Source organism: Pleurodeles waltl, chromosome 4_2 (genome assembly GCF_031143425.1).
Source record: "Pleurodeles waltl isolate 20211129_DDA chromosome 4_2, aPleWal1.hap1.20221129, whole genome shotgun sequence".
NCBI lineage: Eukaryota > Metazoa > Chordata > Amphibia > Caudata > Salamandridae > Pleurodeles > Pleurodeles waltl.
Window position 1 is genome coordinate 285,629,169 of NC_090443.1, and position 15,655 is coordinate 285,644,823.

At 43.6% G+C, this 15,655-nt stretch overlaps 1 protein-coding gene across 4 annotated transcripts in view; it reads right to left on the minus strand.

The window, feature by feature from the left end:
* The window catches only part of MRTFA (myocardin related transcription factor A), a 231,153-nt gene that overhangs the window by 136,294 nt on the left and 79,204 nt on the right, over positions 1–15,655 (minus strand). For 2 of the 4 annotated variants that reach the window (XM_069231149.1, XM_069231148.1), the window contains exons 5-7: positions 8,476–8,531; positions 7,743–7,818; positions 178–291 (exon numbers count right to left, since the gene is read on the minus strand). In XM_069231149.1, the coding sequence (XP_069087250.1) occupies positions 178–291; positions 7,743–7,818; positions 8,476–8,531 (246 nt within the window). The remainder of the gene's footprint in view (positions 1–177; positions 292–7,742; positions 7,819–8,475; positions 8,532–15,655) is intronic. The other 2 variants (XM_069231151.1, XM_069231150.1) reach the window with 1 other exon arrangement.

The following is a 15,655-nucleotide window of genomic DNA, read 5'->3' on the forward strand; positions in this document are numbered from 1 at the left end:
CCTTTCTGATATTTCGCAACAGAAAGTAGCATTCTGATGTCAATTTATTAATCGGGTAATCAAAAGCTAAGGCTTGATCAAAAACAATCCCAAGATTTCTGGCTGCGGCTATGGGTACAGGCAACGTTCCCAGGCTTTGTGGCCACCAGACGCCATTCCTAACCGGATCAGACTTACCGAAAAAAAGAACCTCTGTTTTGTCGGAGTTCAACATCAAGCTGTTGCTAGTCATCCAATAGGCGATAGTCCTCATGCAGCTACTAAAATGAGCCGCTGTGGTCTGGGAATCTTCTGGGATGGAAACAATTAATTGTGTGTCATTTGCATAAACCACCAGGATAAAATCAAAAGAGTGAATTAAGTTAGCTGAAGAGGCAACATAAATATTAAACAAGGTCGGGGCTAAAGACCAGCCCTGTGGTACTCCACAAGGTACGGAGAAAGACTTTGATACCAAATCACCCAGGGCCACTGAGAGCTCTCTCTGGGATAGAAAAGACTCCAACAGATCTAGTGCCAGGCCTCTGACACAGATTCCTGCCAGTCTGGCTAACAAAAATTAATGGCTGCCCACCTGAGTCCAGAATACGTCACACTTGGTCTGTCTCCATAATTAGAAGCGTCTCGGTACTATGGGAAGGTCTGAACCCAAACTGAGCTGTGTCTAATAACTCATTCTCCTCCACATATTTAGCTAACGTACCCATCATATCTCTTTCAGCACTTTGGCTGGAAACGGTAAGCATGAAATAGGGCAATCGTTTTTTACCTATTTTGGATCCAATGATGGCTTTAACAGTGGGAGGAGCTTAAAACCAGCTTAACTCCGATCTCCTTATTGGAAGCCCTTTACAGCAATAAAATAAACATTAGGATGTTTTTAATACAGGCTCTCCTGATGATCTGGAAGCTCAAACCATATCTTGGAGTATGAAGCTGAATCTTGAGGTTACTGTGGTTACATTTCAATAATCAGTTTGTATTGGTCACCAATTGATGATGTCTACTAATCTCAAGATTCAGCGCTACAAGGCCATTATTAGTCTGTATTATGCCCTGGTCAGATTACATAATTAGAGTCAGAATGTCCAAAATGTCACCAAGAAGACACAGACTTTTTGCAACTGTTTTCACAAAATTCAATGCTGCAAGTGTATCGCAAGTCAATAATGTAGGATGCTGGCTCTTTTTATAATATTGCATAAAGAGATATGCTGGGTAAAGAGCCCAGGTATCCCTTGTAAGCAGACAGGGTCTTGCTCTAGCAATCCAAAGGTGCTCTATCTGGGGTAGTGTGGTCGAGCAGCCTTAGGCTGCTCAGACAGGAGTGTCAGACATTTGTCGCATACACACAGTCAATCAATGATACACACATACTCAATAATGAGATCCACACCAATTTAGAAAAATAACACATATTCATATATATTTTTGGACAGCAAGAACTTCGTAATTGGGTGAGCACTTTCTGAGTTATCACTTTTTTCAGTAAAGTGAAAATTCACTTGCATTGACTTTAACATGGTAGTGTTATTCTATGGAGATTAAACATATACTGCATAGGGTCACTTAGCAACGACATACAGGACTCCGACAAATAAGGTGATTATGGAGCACAGTCTAAGGCAGCACCAACAGGTCACCTCAGGGAACACTGGGGAACCTGGGTGCAGAGGTGCTTTTCAGCAAAGGATGCCCTGTTCATTATACTAGGAAAACTGTCCTGGTGGGGAGAGGCTGCAAGTAAGGACTGGGAGGCCTGTCCGGTGGAACTCACAGGGGGGTCTCTGATCTCAAGGAGCCTGGGCACACAGGGAAAACATCGGTCCATGACAATTCGGCCTGGGGGGCTCGTATGCAGTGGTGTTTTGTCAGGCGGGGGCTGCGCTGTGGGGGGTACTTATGGTTTCTGTGTTCCCTGCAAAAAGAGACTGCCGTCAGGTACGGGGGTCCAGTCCGCCCAAACCCAGAGGGACTCAGCTCTCAAGGATCTCAGGACTCCATTGGCACTGTTGACCCACTTCTATTCAGGTGTGTCGGAAAGTATTTTGGGTGCAGTGGTGCTTTCTGGTGTTTGTTGTGGCGGTCCAGGGCTCTTGCAGTTCTTGCTTTCCTGCAGAAAGAGGATGCAGGTGGGGACTGGTGGTCCAGTCTAGTAAAACCCAAAGGTGGGCTCCACTATTGAGGGCCTCTGTTCTTCAAAGGCACTGTTCATTCACTAGTACTTGGGCTGTGGGGCTCAGGTGCAGTGTTGTTTTGTCTGACGGGCCTGCACTGCCAGAGGCTTTCTGTCTGTCTGTCTTTTGGAGTGCCTGCAGAGTGCAGGGGAGTAGCTCTGCTACTCCACAGGAAATGCTGGCTGTATCTCGAAGTGCTGGCAGCCCTCCTAGGTTTTTGGAGGCTGGTCAGCTGCATGATGAGTCATCTTTTACGCAACTGTCGGGGACAGCAGGCAGGGTTGGGGTCAAGTCAGTCCCTACGCCTCTGTTCTTGCTTCTTGCAGTTCTTCGGTGTCCTTTTTCTTCTTGGGTCAGTAGAATCTGCTTTCCTAGTGCCAGGAGTTTCCCTAAATACTAGATTTCGGGGTGTTACGGGAAGTGAAGTGTAGTAGGCAATGGGCTACTTACCCCTGGTGTCACTACACCCCGTTATATGACCACTTCCTGTGAGGAGTAGACCTAACCCTGTCCCAGAGTTCCAAATTCTGCCATGACCAAGGTAGTGGGACTTTCCTAGAGTGAGGCACATCAGGCATCTCCCAACAAAAGTGTGTCGGACCTGGGTGCTCGTCACACTTCCTAGCATAGCTAATTTTCTCCTGGTGCCAAATGGGCCTCAGGGTAGGAAGTGGCATCCTGTCGGTCTGGGGGCTGCCGGTGTCGCATATCAAAGGCAGCAGGGACTTTGAAGTTCCTGGCCTTTGTATGCTTAATCACTAGGCGTCCTGCTGGAGAAGATGTGAACACCTCCGTCAGGAGGAGGCATTATTTCTGGCATCCAAGAGAGTGGGCTCTCACCTGCAGGGAGTCATAAACTTATTTGTTGTGGCAGGCTGGAATGTACCAGTCAGCCAGCACACTAGAGGACTAGTAGGTTTCAGAGAGCACTGCCAAGATACCCTCTTACGGGTGCATGCATTAATAAATCTATCACTGGTATCAGTGTAGGTTTATTAATATGAGGTGTTTGAGTCAGACCCACCATTCTTAGGCACACAAAGTTCCGGCCTTGCTATTTGCAGGTAACACCACTTTGATATCTCAAACCCTGAGTGGTTTACAGAAACTCCTTACATGTTTTGAGGAATTCTGTTCCGCTCGGGGTTTGAAAATAGACACCTCCAAAACCAAAATGATGACGTTCAATCCCCATAGATCTTTTAAAGGGACGGTTACACCTGGAGGTACTCCACTTGAGAAGGTGAAATCGTTTAGCTATCTTGGCCTAATGCTATCGGAGAACGTGTCTTGAAAGCCACACACCGCTAAACAGGTATTGAAGCAAAAACAAATTAAAGGGGTTTTAGTCAAGGATTTTGGCCTTTCTTACACTAAGCTGATTCGTTCAATACTCCAAATCCATGAAGCCAAGGATGTGAGCTCTGCTCTTTATGGTGCAGAACTATGGGGCCAAGCCAACGCCCTAGAAATATCAACTGTTGAGAATACCTTCCTAAGAAAGGTCACCTCTCTTCCTTTGAGCACTCCGCTACTTTCGCTTTTCAAGGGCTTGGGCATGAAGAGAATAGGTAATAAGGCTTAATTACGCCCTCTTTTGTACTGCAGGCGGCTTTGGACAACCCCAGAGCTTGCCCCCTACACTGTAGCCCTGCAGGCCGTAATAGAAGCTGTTTGCTCCCTTTGCATTCCATGGCTCAGATATATTAAAAAGTCACTATAGATGCTTGGACTCAGTGAGCTTTGCGATTCCCCAAGTATTGCTCCGTTTCTGTCAAAACTTGAAATTAAAAAACAATACTGGAGGGCGGTATACTCTGAGGAGCTGGGGGCAGCACTTCACTCCTAATTATCACGCAACTTTATTGATCTGAAAGATATGAGTAAATAAGAGGCTTTTGGGATGCAATTCTGGTCCCCAAAGACAGGAAGTTGTACTTCCAGTTTCGTGTAGGAACCTTACCATTAAGATCATTTACCAGGTATTGGTCATCTGAGGGGTCACCACTTGTCCAGCATGTAATGCTTCTATTGAAAATCTGCATCATGTTTTATTAGTTTGCCCTACTATACAACCCCTCGCAGGAAATGGCGTGCTCCTGCCTGTAGGTTGTTGGGAGTTCGTAGGTCTCCTGTTGCTCTTCAAATCCCTAGATCAGATACTCATTTGGCATTGGTTACTGCCGTTGCCAAGTTTCTTGGAGCGAAGTGGATTCTTAGAGCAAAAATCTTATTTACACTAACATGATGCATTTGTATAAATAATTTTGTACTGAAGAATGCTTATGAGGAGTATCAAGGTTTGTATTATTTTTTTAAAATGTATTGTAATGATTTTATTCTTATATGTATTTATTTATTTTTTGTATTGTTATGCGTATTTATGGCCCATGTGGCCGAAATAAAGTATTTTGATGATGATGAAAACACCATAAGTTTCAGTGAAGCTGTTATGTATCTGGGAAACTGGTTTTGACCAGTTCCTAGTCCATACCTTAAGCTGGCTTCCCTGTTTACTTGTAATAACTAAGAATTGACTTATGAATCACATAGGCATATATGCTCATGCAGCTATATCCACACATGCAGTATAATGAACCCTGCCTTAAGGCTATAAGGCCTGCTGTAGAGGTGACTTACATATATTGCATGCAGTTGTCTTCAGGCATGGCACATAGGATGTGTGCCATTTTGTGTTTTCACTTTTGTCTGCACCATGTCACACAGCCTGCAATGGCAATCTGAATAAGTGTGGAGAGGGGTCCGTTAGGGTGGCACAATACATGCTGCAGCCCTTAGGGACCCTCTTTAGTACCCATAACCTAGGTACCAGGGGTAGCATTTACTAGGGACTTACAGGGGTGCTAAAGGTGTTGCCAATTGTGGAAGAATTGCACAGTTTTAGGGAAAGAGATCTGGCACTGGGGACCTAGTTAGCAGGAACCCAGTGCACCTCCATACCAATTGCATCAAATACCAGGCAAAAAGCGGGGGTGACCAGGTCAAAAAGGGACACTTTGCTACAAATAACACAAAGTAAGCAATATATTCCAAACAAACGCATTTGTCACAGACCAACCTATTATTCTAGGAACTGATCATCTGGACTATAACCATCAGTTTGAGGCAACGTCTGTTGACACTCTAGTTTACGATTTTGCATTGCAGACGATAGGTTAAATCCCAGTCGGTCTAGCAATGGTAGTCTAGATATTCGACTTGCTAACCTTTGGAGACTCCTTTATATAGGTCTACAGGTAAAGCAAATATTGCTAAAGGTAAGAAAATCAGGGGATTACTAGGAAACTGGTAAAATCACAATGCTCAATAATTTCATCACGTTTAAAGTTACATTTTTTATGCTTTTAGTTTATAGCCTTGCTGTGTGTGGCAGGGCTTGCCTGGTAAAACATAGATGTTACATAATAGATAGTCCACCATGAAGTGTACTAACTCTTTAGAGTGTTAAGTATGACAGTTAGGGTTTGGAGAACTGATATTCTGAATGATTATTTTAGCCAATAAGTCAGTGTGAATGTGAAAGATTGCCTTATTATTTTAGCACCATCAAAAATAAGAGAAACACAGCAAAGAGGAATCTTCGACTTTGCTGTTTGGAGAACTACGTGTAGTGAATATCACTGCACATAACAAATTTGAAAGGAAAGAGGAAGCAGAGCTGGTTAAAGCTGCTTGCCTTTCGAACACATCTCTGACAAAGGCATTGTTTGTGCTTTAAAGTGCAGATACGAGAAGCTTTACAGCCCCACCCCAAGTAGAGCATCACTGGGAAGAAAGGTAAAAAAAGACCAAGTAATTTGAGAGAATGAGACACGGGGGCTGATTGCTAGAGGGGAAATGTCAAAGCGGCACGATCTTATGATAAATTTCTTATATAAGAAAGGTATTTTTTTTTTTTTTTCAATATCTTTTGCCCAATTCAACGAATCTGCACAAACTTTTCAAAAAAGTGAATTCAATTCAGCTCCTAGTCGAACGTTTTGCCAGCGCCTTGACACCCTTAGGAAATTTGCTGAGCTACATACATTTGTATCATTTAATTTCAAATGGGTGGCAAGAAAAAAGCAGGGCCAAGAACCATCGATTTCAAGTGTGAATTCTCACAGGAAACTTTGTTCTCTGATAATAAAAAAAAAGGCTGAACGACTTTACACCAAATTTGGCAGCAAGTCAGAACTTTACTTAAAAAGCATGCTTTTTGTTATTTGGTGTGAACCAGGTAAACCAGTTCAGTAGTTTTTGAGAAATGTGTGCTTAAAGTCGGTGGCCATGAAGGGTTTAATCTCCTGGAAAAGTTAGCAATATCTGGACCATTATGTACTGCGAGGGTTCAGCAATGTCGACTAAAAACTAAAAAAAATTAAACACTCAAATCTCCCATGGTACCTCCTGCACAAGAAAATATTGCGAGGGTTACTACAAGACTCAGAGACTTGGTCCCCGTGTTCTGAAAACATTTTCAGAAAGGTAAAAAAATAACATGGGCCACCGGTACTGCAGTGCCATGCAAGCTTCTTTCGGGGAAGGGTGGGGGCTTGCATGGCAGGTACCGCAGGAATACCACAGTACTTAAAAACAAAAATGTCAAAAAATAGCAAAAGGGAGAAGACAATGCAGGTTCTGCAAGCATGGTCAAAGACAGTGCATAGTACCGTCAGCCATGCACAGCAGGGGTTGGGCGCCGGGCATGCCTGGTTGGCTGCAGAAGGAGGGTTTGGGTGTTGGGACGGTCGAAGGCTGCACAGGGGGGGATTGACTGCATGTGAAGGTTCGGCTGTTGATCTAATTTAGAAAATGATCAAAAGCACCAGAAATTCACACAAAAACCACAAGGTTTGACGTGACGTTCTAGTTAGGAATTAGACGCGCAAACAGTATAAAACCCCCAAATCACTGAAATACACCAGTTTTTTCAGCCAGAAAACTATGCGGGCCATACCAAACATGCACAGCTTATCATCTCACATATTACATTACACATGACATGTTGAAATAAAAAAAAATAATAATAAAAAAAAAAGGACGAGAATGCCTATTATATGTTTGCGCAGCGATGTGTGCAGGGCATCACCGAAGGCCAGTGCATGACAGGGTCTTAACCTGTTGCATTATTAAAAAATATATTATGTTCAGTTTCTGATGATGTTCTGTACTTATGATGATGAATTAAACTTTTCACACTTTCATAATAAAGAAAAAAAAAAATTCTCTTCTCACGGATTTTGAAGATCCCTTTACTTTACAGATATGTGGCTGGTGTTTGCGTGTTATGATCTGTACGAGTCAGCGCGAAAATAATTCCTCATTGGTTGCTGCTAATTAGATGTGGTTAATGTCTGCAATAACGAATCATCTGATAGATAACAGTGTGTGTGCAGGGTCAAGGGAAAAATGAAACGTCCTGCACACCTACATGTTGGAGCAGCAGGGAACTCATGTCAGAACAGGTCGAGTTCCCCATGCATCTTGCTATAGGTATCTGACTCTTGTAACATGTGCCCCTGGTCCCTTGTGAGCATAAATTTGGTTCCGCAGTTCACGTACCTTCCAATATGTGCATCCTCACCAGCTCAGCCCGCTGCGGCCTCGATCGGATCTTTCGCTTCAGATAATCCTCTGTCTGTATAAAAGAACACGTTAAACCCTTATAGCGGAGTCAAGACCTATAAGTGCACTTTATACTGAAATAGTAAAACCAAGCACTACATTGCATAGAGGGAGGCTAGAGCTGTTAACAAATAGTGTAGGAAATATGTCTGATTAGAAGGAGGGTTGGGTGGAGGTAATACAGCTACTAGTGAGAAGGATCATTAAGATAGGGTTGGAAGGGAGTGAGCAGAGAAATCATAGATGAAATCCCTCCTCTAACCCACGTGATATCCCATCATACTCTTCAAACCTATGTAGGCTCCACAACCTTCAGCAGAATACATAAGAGTGACACCTCCTTGCTGAGAAATAAGACAGCACCTTGGACGGAGAGCCATGTACTGATCTTCCAGTGACACCTGCTAGCCAGGGCTGGGAGTACTGCTAAAGTAACAAAGCCTCCGGTGGGGGGGGAACAGGCAAGTACTCTTCTGACAGTGACTCCACCTGGAGGGAATTCTTCCCAAGTAACACAACCATGAATGAGAAAAACATACTATTACTGTTACACCTTCTGACCAGGGTCGATAGTGCAATGAAATACCCCAGCCCCTGGCATGGAAAACAAGTACAGTTCTTTAAGTGACCTTCTGCTGGGACAGGGTATGGTACTCCCACTATTTCTTACCCGGGCTCGTTCTAGGCTCCGCCTCTGCTCATGAAATGCTGCTGGACTCTTCAGAGCTGCAGGAAGGGAGAAACATTGGATAATTAGAGAAACAGATTGAATAATCCACTGCCCAGTCCATCAGGTGAGACATGACTTGTCGGGAAAGCTCTGTTAATTAGGGAGGGCTTCTACTTGTGATGTTTCCACACAGCTTTTATTTTCCTGTGCTAATCTCAACACAAGGAAATTACGTTTGTTTACTTGGGGGAGAGGGTGATGTCTTGTCTCAGTTGGGAATCTGATCTCTTTACAAGTGACCACGGTTTGCCAGTCAATCATTTCTTCTGGTCTTGCATTTCAAAACGTTTTAATTGTTTGCTCCTAGTTGCTTGGTTATTTCCTTTTTGTCCCTCTCACACAATATTAGTGCAACTTGCGGTGATCCAGGGCAGGACGAGAAAGTGCAAATCTAATGCTTTGTAACACTGGATCTCTCACCCAGAAACTAAAAAGGCAGGGAGGCATTTGTAGGAAATCCTTAAGATACTGACAGAGACAGGCATTCAAGAGCAGGAGACCGTCTTAAGAATTTTCCTTCAATAAAGTGAGTCATACATTTGACCTTAAAGGCAGCAAGGCCAAGTTCTCTACAACTGTGAGGTGCAGAAACGTTGCCCTGCTTATCTTTTTTTTAATTTTTTTAAAGGAAGGGTAATACCCTAATTTGTTGGCTGCTGTGGTATTTTATCACTACCTGATATACATATATAGAGTTTTGCCAATAATACACCTCCCCACCACTACCCAGAGTCCAGGCGTACTAACAACTCATAGGAAAACAAAAATGGCTCTTTAGGAATCAATAGACGTTTATCATTTGGATCAATAAATCATTAATTATTAATGTCATAATATAATGATTTATTTTATTTTCATCAATTTCGATGGCTCACTCTCTGCGGTATTCACCAATCGCCATTCTCACTTAATCTAATAAACATTCTTTTAACACCACCTAAAACCTTAAAAACAAAATATCATCTGAAATCATTATAGTAGGATAATAATAATTATTGTTTTATTGATCCAAATGACAAATGTCTATTGATTCCTCGAGAATCATTTTTGTTTTCCTAACAGTGGTATTTTATCACAGCAACCAACAAAATGGGGTCTTATGTCTATAATGCCTCTGCTAGGCACACTAAGATTCCAGAACCAATGGACCAGAAAATCAAAAATTCAGAGAAAATTTCGAAAGACTGCTAGTATTAGGAGCACACAGTAGCCAATAAAGTCAGCATCTCTGTCCTGGGTAACGGCATGTATATTAAGATGTTTACTGCAAGTCCTTCAGCAATGTTTTAGGGCTTAGTTAGGGATTAGATCAAAAGAATTCTGCAGACGCTAAGAGGTTTTAGGGTATTTAGATGTAGACCTGTGTGGCTAAGGGGACTATGAACTCTGCATAATGTTAGGTGGGGTATCTTTGTGAGGGGGGCAGTCCAATTAAAGACTGTTGTAAATTTAGTGATGACGTTGCAATGCTATTAATTTTGTTATTAAACTATTTTTTAGGTCGAGCATGTTTGACCTCGTGTATACTTAAAGTATACTCCTTATGGCTTAAAGCAGTTTCATTTGTTGATTGCAGTGTCCTTTAAAAATTCTTGCTCGCTAGTGGTCAGCTCTGCCTTTTTTCTCCCTCCTTTTTCAGTTTCAGAGCAGTGACCAACTACTGTATTATTCTATTTTGGTTTCTTTATCTGTTGCTGTGACGGACTATTTTTTGATTCTCCTCTTTCGCTGTGGTATTTTAGGCAGGTAGCTGCAACCTTTTACTGCAGCGTTCCGTTCCTTCCATCTACCCCAATGTCGCTGACACTTGTTTTGCTTTTATTCCAATGCCGTCCTCATTTACCTCAGGCTCCTAAAACAAGCTTCTTTTTTTTTTTACAAAAGAAACACCCGGTCCTTATCAAAAGGCACAATATGCCCTTTCTAGTAGAATGTAGATATACCTAGAAGCAATGATGTGAAACTTGCTTAGCCTGGCATCGCATCTGGAGTTTCTCTCTCGGTCTCGCCAGGGCCCCTCCCTGCTAGCACTTACAACAACACACATAGAGCATTGCTAATCTCCTTTATTGGGCCCATAAATCTTCTCAGGCTACTCTGCTGGTTGAAATGCGAGGCAAGAGTGCTTGCAAGACTTTTCATTCTGGTAAAAAAAAAATACAACCTATTTTCCAATTTTTGTTCAGACGTGTACACAACTGGAGGTGGTGTATTCATCTTCTCGGCTCTACTAAAGGATTTCTGATGTCAGTAGGACCACCAAAACATGGCAGGAAAAGATGAAATTATGAGACAGGGTTGACCAGTTTATGTGGCAAGAAAAGTCCAGTTCAGAATTTACAATGCCAATAGCTCTAACTCAAGAAAATGCGAGACCTACAGTATTGCAAATGCTTGTTTGTTTTCTTGCCTAGGTGTATATAAAGCCCTGTGGTGTCTAAAGCAGGATGGTTGGCTAGCCTTTTTACTCTTAAAAAAATAAATAAACGTTGGTGTTATTTGTGGTTCGAAAGATTTTGCTTGTGAAGAAAGGCTGGTTCGCCCGATGACAGCTTGTAATAATCAGCTGTGGCTTGTTTGTGGACACATCTGTCAAGGATCCTGCTGGTCTTGTGTAAGTAAGTTTCTAAACCACAGAGAGCTTATCTTTCGAACAACAGGGTGTACTGGCCATTTCCTTAGGCATTCTGACTTCATTTGTTTGGATGTTTGTTTAGTGTGACTCCGAGATGGGTGAGCAACTTGTTTAAATAATTAGTGGATGGAGCGGAGGCTCAAGATTTTAATGAGAGAAATTACGTTTTCCATAGCAGCCTGAGTTGGATTTGAGGTTTTGGGTGGTTGTGTAGTAGCAGGGACTAGACTTATGGATTAGAATCTGTAGGAAACTCACCTGGTGTGTGGCATGTACATATGGTACTTACCTATTATACCAGGTCCAGGTATACCCTATCAGTGAAGTGTAGGCAGTGTCTCTAGAGGTAGCTGTGGATGAGCAGCCAAGGCTTATCCAGGAGACATGCAAAGCTCATGCAATACCACTACAGTCACACAGCACTTACACAAAAGAAAGAAAACACTTGGTTGTACACAAATAAAGGTACTTTATTTTTGAAACACAGTATCAGAAAATACTAGAGAGGCAACCCTCCAATAGGAGGTAAGTAAATACATTAAATCTATACATTTATACACACTAATAAACAGTAAGAGGCGTAAAAAGGTTAGAGAACAGTGTAAAACAGCAATAAGCAATAGTGATCCTAGGGGGTGCCTATAACCATATACTAAGAAAGTGGAATGCGAATACAGGGCCCCACCTAGGTAAGTAAATTGTGTAGAGGAGAGCTGGGAGTACTAGGAAACCACACAGGTAAGTAATGTAGTACTCCCCCCACCCCCAAGCCAGTGACCAGGAATGCAGGAGTAAAACACTGGATTTCCCCCAAACCACCCCAAAGGATGAAAAAAGAAATAGAAGACACCCAAAACAGCCTGCGAGAAATGAGGAGTGGAATACCGAAGATGGAGACCTGTGGAGAGAGGGGACCAAGTCCAGAAGTGTCTGTGGAGTCCAGGGGGAGTAGGAGATACTAGCCACCCACAGGTACCTTTTGAGGTTGGTCGACAAAGTCAGTACGGCAGCACAGAAGCTGGAGAAGAGTTCCTGATGCGTGCAAAATGTATCCCATGCTGGAAGCTGGATTGCAGATGGGTGCTGGTGAAGGGTTTCCACTAACAAGCCTTGGCAAAGGCAAATTCACAGTTGGAGGAAAAGAGGTGCTGCTGGTGACCAGCAAGGTCCAGGAGGACTCTACCCAGGAGGGGGAGTAACAGGGGACCCTCTGCATCGCAGAAGGCCCACAGGAGCAGAGGCAGCCCCCACAGGTGTCCCACAGTACAGGGACACAGAAGTTGCTGAAGCAGCCCTTGAAGCACCACATAAGTTGTTCCCACGTCACCAGAGGACCACACAGAGGCCCAGGAGTTGCAGGAGGGAGTGCTGGGGGCTGAAGGCAACATTGCCTGAAGGTCCCCTTGGAGGTGGAGCAAACAAGCCGTGGCAGCTGCAAAGGACGGAGTACACAGGGGTACAGTCTTGCATGGAGTGGAAAGGATTTACCCCCACCAAAGTGCGACAGCTGGTAGAGAGGACCAAGGGAGAATCTCTGGACCACCACCCGTAATGCAGGACCCACGCCACTCAGGATGAGGGAAGATCCACGCAGCCGGTCGTCGTTGAAGCCTGGTACCTGTGGTTTCAGGGGAGTGATGCCTTCACCCCAAGGGAGATTCTATGTCCGGACCGGAGGCTCAGATTATGCTTTCTCTTTCTTTACTGACTTAAAATAGCAGCCAATCAAATACAAGTAAACAAAAAACTAAACATCCCATGATGCTCCACATAATGTCACATGGTCCAATCACCAATAGTGCCTTTTGTCCATAAGACCCATGACCCTCGACGTCACTTCCTCTTTCTTTGCTGCTTCGCAGCAGATAAGTGCTTCAAATTTTATTATTCTGATTGTACTGGTTTATTATGTCTTTTTATGCATTTGTATACTGTATTCAGCGTCCCGATTTAGCGCGCTTTCTCTAATTGTGTAAACGCGTCTTGCGCTGTTCTTTTATCGGCCTTTTTTAACCGATTCTGTCTGCCCGACCTGTGGAGCAGGAGCGCCGCTGCGTGTGCTCCACGCAGTCTGTTTTCCCTGGATTTGGCCTCGTGCGCGCACGTATCTCGTTCCCGAGCCGATTCTCAGTTTCATTTCTGAGACATCGGCTCGACGAGTGCTGCTCGCGCGTACTGTGGCACACAAGGATAATTGAATTTGTGCTCCCTGACGCCCCGTTCGTGATTAATAGAACGAGGGTTGTAAAATTCAGATTAGGCTTCTGCCTAGAGTGCCATCAGGCAGCTCCCTCCACGCTTTATAGTGGGCACACATAGTAGTTTGCCTGATTTGGGTTTTTTTGCACTCCCCCTGCCATTTAGAAGTATTTTAAGAAATATTAAAAGATTTATTATATAAATTATAAGTCTTATACGTTTATTTCTTGACTACATTTTTTCCCTACTATTACAACATGGCTCAGTGGGAGAATCAAGACACTGAATATTACACAGAAGAATTGGGGAACCAATTGGAAGTTAATTTAGTGGAAGCCCTTGATACTAGGGTCCAGCAATCCGTTAATGATGTTCTTGTGAGAGCTCTGGGTCCCTTCTCAGGACCACTCTTTGATTATGCATGCTCGCAGGGTTGGGTCCAAGGTCAGCAACCTCAACCCGAGGGAAAAAAGGCAAAGGCAAAAGCAAATAATTTGGAGGACCCTAACACTGATATTAGTGGACTTCACGCAGACGCTTTTGACAAGCTTCGCAAGAAGCATAGTGGTGAACATAATTATAGTTCAAAAAAGGATATTTCCTTTTCTCCTTCCTCCTCGGATAAAGATTCTTCTTCTGAGACTTCGGACGACTTGGAACCTCCAGTTCCTAGTAAGAAAGCAAAGAAGGTCGTTCCGACTTGTCATGTTTAGGAGTGCGACCCCACGGAGATTATGCACCCCAGAGCTTCGAATTGGGTTCCTCCTCCTGAGGTGGCACAATATGTGCAGGCTAACATTAGAAAGAGTTTCGATAAAGAGGTTCGTTCTCGATTGAGAGCTGAGTGTCCCAGGCCTGATTTAGAAGGTAGAGTCTCTGATACCCCCGAAATAGACCCCACTATGGTTACATTTATGAAGAAGTTTGCTAAGGATCCCAAAAAAAGATTGGATAGATCATGGCGTAATTGCCAAGATAAACTGTTGGACCTTTCCGGCCCTCTGACTAAGATTCTTGAGATGGCTTACCTGGCTAAAGAATCAGGATCTCCTGTAGACACAGACGTCCTTATCGGTTGGGCTCAAAGAGCTGTTTGTCAGTTAGGAAACACTAATTGCGCCATATCTTCCGAACGCAGAAAATCTATCCTAATGCGCATCGATCCAAAACTATCAGATCTAGCATCTTCTGAAACGCGCCCTTCAGCTGAAGGTCTTCTTTTTGGGTCCTCATTTATTAAGGATCTAGCCAAGTTCTGTTCCAGCTTTTCATCACTAGACAAAGCCCAGATGTCTCTTAAAATATTTTTTAGACGGGCCTTTTTGTCAGGGCCGGCCGTTACGGAGGACGCGTGTCTGGCCGAGGAACATTTAACAGTCCTCAGAACTATTACCCCAGAGGTAGAGAAGGTTGGTATGGTGAGCAGGACTCCACCTTCTACCCCACTCACCCTAGAGGAGGGCGCCCTCGCTTCCACAGAGGCTCACGCAGAGGACAGCAAGGAGCCATACAGGACACTAGTTTCGCAGGTGAGCATTATTCATTTTTCTCAGGTCACACTTGGGGACAGAGTGGCATTGTTTTTGAAAAATTGGAGAAAAATCACCGGAGATCCTTGGATTCTCCAAACGATCAGGGGTTTTCACCTAGAGTTTATCAGTACGCCCAAACAACACAACCCTCCTCTTCAGATGTGTTTTTTCCTAGAAAATCAAGCTTTTGTAGACAAAGAGATCCAAACCTTATTAGAAAAAGGTGCTGTTCAGTTTTCCTCCCCTCATCAGCTTTTCTCAGCCCTATTTTTGTGGTAGACAAAAAAGGGGGAGGACACCGCTTAGTCTTGAACTTAAAGGACTTCAATTATTAGATCCTAAACAGACATTTCAAGATGGAGGGCATCCATATGTTAAGAGATATTCTATTAGAAAGAGATTGTATGGTCCGGCTGGACCTAAAAGATGCTTATCTGTCAATTCAAATACCCCCCCCCCCCCCCCCCCAGGAGATTCCCTCAATTTCAGTGGAAAGGTCAGTGTCTAGAGTTTCATGCTCTCCCGTTCGGTCGGTCTGTCAGCCCCTTCGTGCTTCACGAAGCTACTGAGACCTGTGACGGAATGGTTAAGAACCAAGGGTGTCCGATTGATCATATATCTGGATGATATTTTACTGATGGCTCAATCTCCCGAAGTCCTTCTGACTCACTTGAACTGGACCATCAGTCTTCTGCAAGATTTAGGTTTCCTTATCAATGTGCAGAAGTCATTATTAAAACCGACTCAGGTGATA